Source organism: Austrofundulus limnaeus, unplaced genomic scaffold, assembly GCF_001266775.1.
Source record: "Austrofundulus limnaeus strain Quisiro unplaced genomic scaffold, Austrofundulus_limnaeus-1.0 Scaffold918, whole genome shotgun sequence".
NCBI lineage: Eukaryota > Metazoa > Chordata > Actinopteri > Cyprinodontiformes > Rivulidae > Austrofundulus > Austrofundulus limnaeus.
In genome coordinates this window covers 17,016-18,494 of record NW_013953320.1, presented here as the reverse complement: position 1 = coordinate 18,494, position 1,479 = coordinate 17,016, and the positions used below count along the sequence as shown (strand labels likewise).

The following is a 1,479-nucleotide window of genomic DNA, read 5'->3' as shown; positions in this document are numbered from 1 at the left end:
ATATGTAAGAAGTAGAAGTAAAAAGTAGGCTGAAAAATAATTACTCAAGTAAAGTACAGATACACAAAAATTCTACTTAAATACAGTAAGAAAGTATTTAGTTATTTAACAACTCTGACATTCAGGCTGCAGCAGTCAGACAGACGATCATTTTGACCCTGTTGGGGACAAAGTTTGGGCACTCCTGGTTTAGAAATGTTTACTAAAAATCCAAACTGGTTCTGACAGAATTATCTGCTGCAGAGGATTTATTATTTTTAAAACGTTTACCAAATGAAAAAGAGAAAAAGTTAAATTGTTTTCATCAGATCAGATGATAACTTGTTATGAATAAATAACTCGTATTAATTTGATCTAAACCGTTAGTATTACAGTTTGAAGAAAAGAAAAGAAGCAGATTGTTTTTCTTCCACCTTCAGACAGATGTTGTCAGTGTTGTACAGTTGTGTAACATTAGTGTGTGTCTGTGTGTGTGTGTGCTTCCTGCATCGTACCTTCACTGCTTTCTTTTGGAGCACATCCAGCTGGTCAGAAGTGTAGCCGCTGACTGAGCCGAGGACTTCCACCGTGGTCTGAAATGTGCTGTTGGACATCATGTCCAGCTGTGCTGCTGTCCAGTACACATTATCCAGGCCCAGTTCTTGGATCTGTGCTGGACTGGGTTCTGTGGTGCTGATGGAACTGCTGCTCACAGCTGACAGAACAGGTGGACGCAGGTGTGTGAACATAATCATTAACAGGTATTATTACAGTATTTATTCAGTTCATTTTAAAAACAAAACATTACAAATCAAATCAAATAAAAGACAGCAGAAGAAAAAAATCTTATATCTGCTCCTATTTACAAAAAAATATATTAATTTAAACAATAATAAAACAAAAAATTCAACGCTTCAAACAGTGACTCATACAAATGAAATAATTTCATATTTCTTTAACAATTTAGCTTTGATCATTTCTTGAAGGAATCAATTGATCCAATTATGACCCGTCACATTTAAACCAGGATTAAGTCTAAAAGTGGTTTAAGGAGAAAAAGGCAAATATAGTGTTTTGACTAAAATGTTAACAAAAATTGCATTTTGTCAAAACATAATGAATAAAATCCTTATTAATGTATTATTTCAATGAACTGTCTGAAATATAATCATAAAACTAAAATTTGAAGCACTTTTTTGAGCAGTAGCAACAAAAAACTGATTTTGAGGAAAAATACCTTAAAATGTTGAGATTTTCCCTGTGAGTTAGTAAAGTTTGTTTCTTTTTATCTGGTAAATCTCAATATTCAAATATAATTTGAGGTTTCCTCTTTATAAGGACATCAAAAATTCCTCATTAAAATGAGATAAAATTAGGATTCAGACCAAATATTTATGTATTATTGTAACCAACAAGACAAATTAAGTCATACAGCGGGTAAAATAAGTATTGAATACGTCACCATTTTTCTCAGTAAATATATTACTAGAGGTGCTAATG

General features: G+C 32.4%; 1 protein-coding gene across 1 annotated transcript in view; it reads right to left on the bottom strand.

Annotated features, from left to right (window-relative positions):
- Positions 1 to 1,479, bottom strand: part of otoa (otoancorin) — a gene marked incomplete at its 5' end in the record, with an annotated part of 21,743 nt that overhangs the window by 4,289 nt on the left and 15,975 nt on the right. The window contains 1 exon segment of the mRNA XM_014029525.1: positions 495 to 694. Coding sequence (XP_013884979.1) covers positions 495 to 694 — 200 coding nt within the window.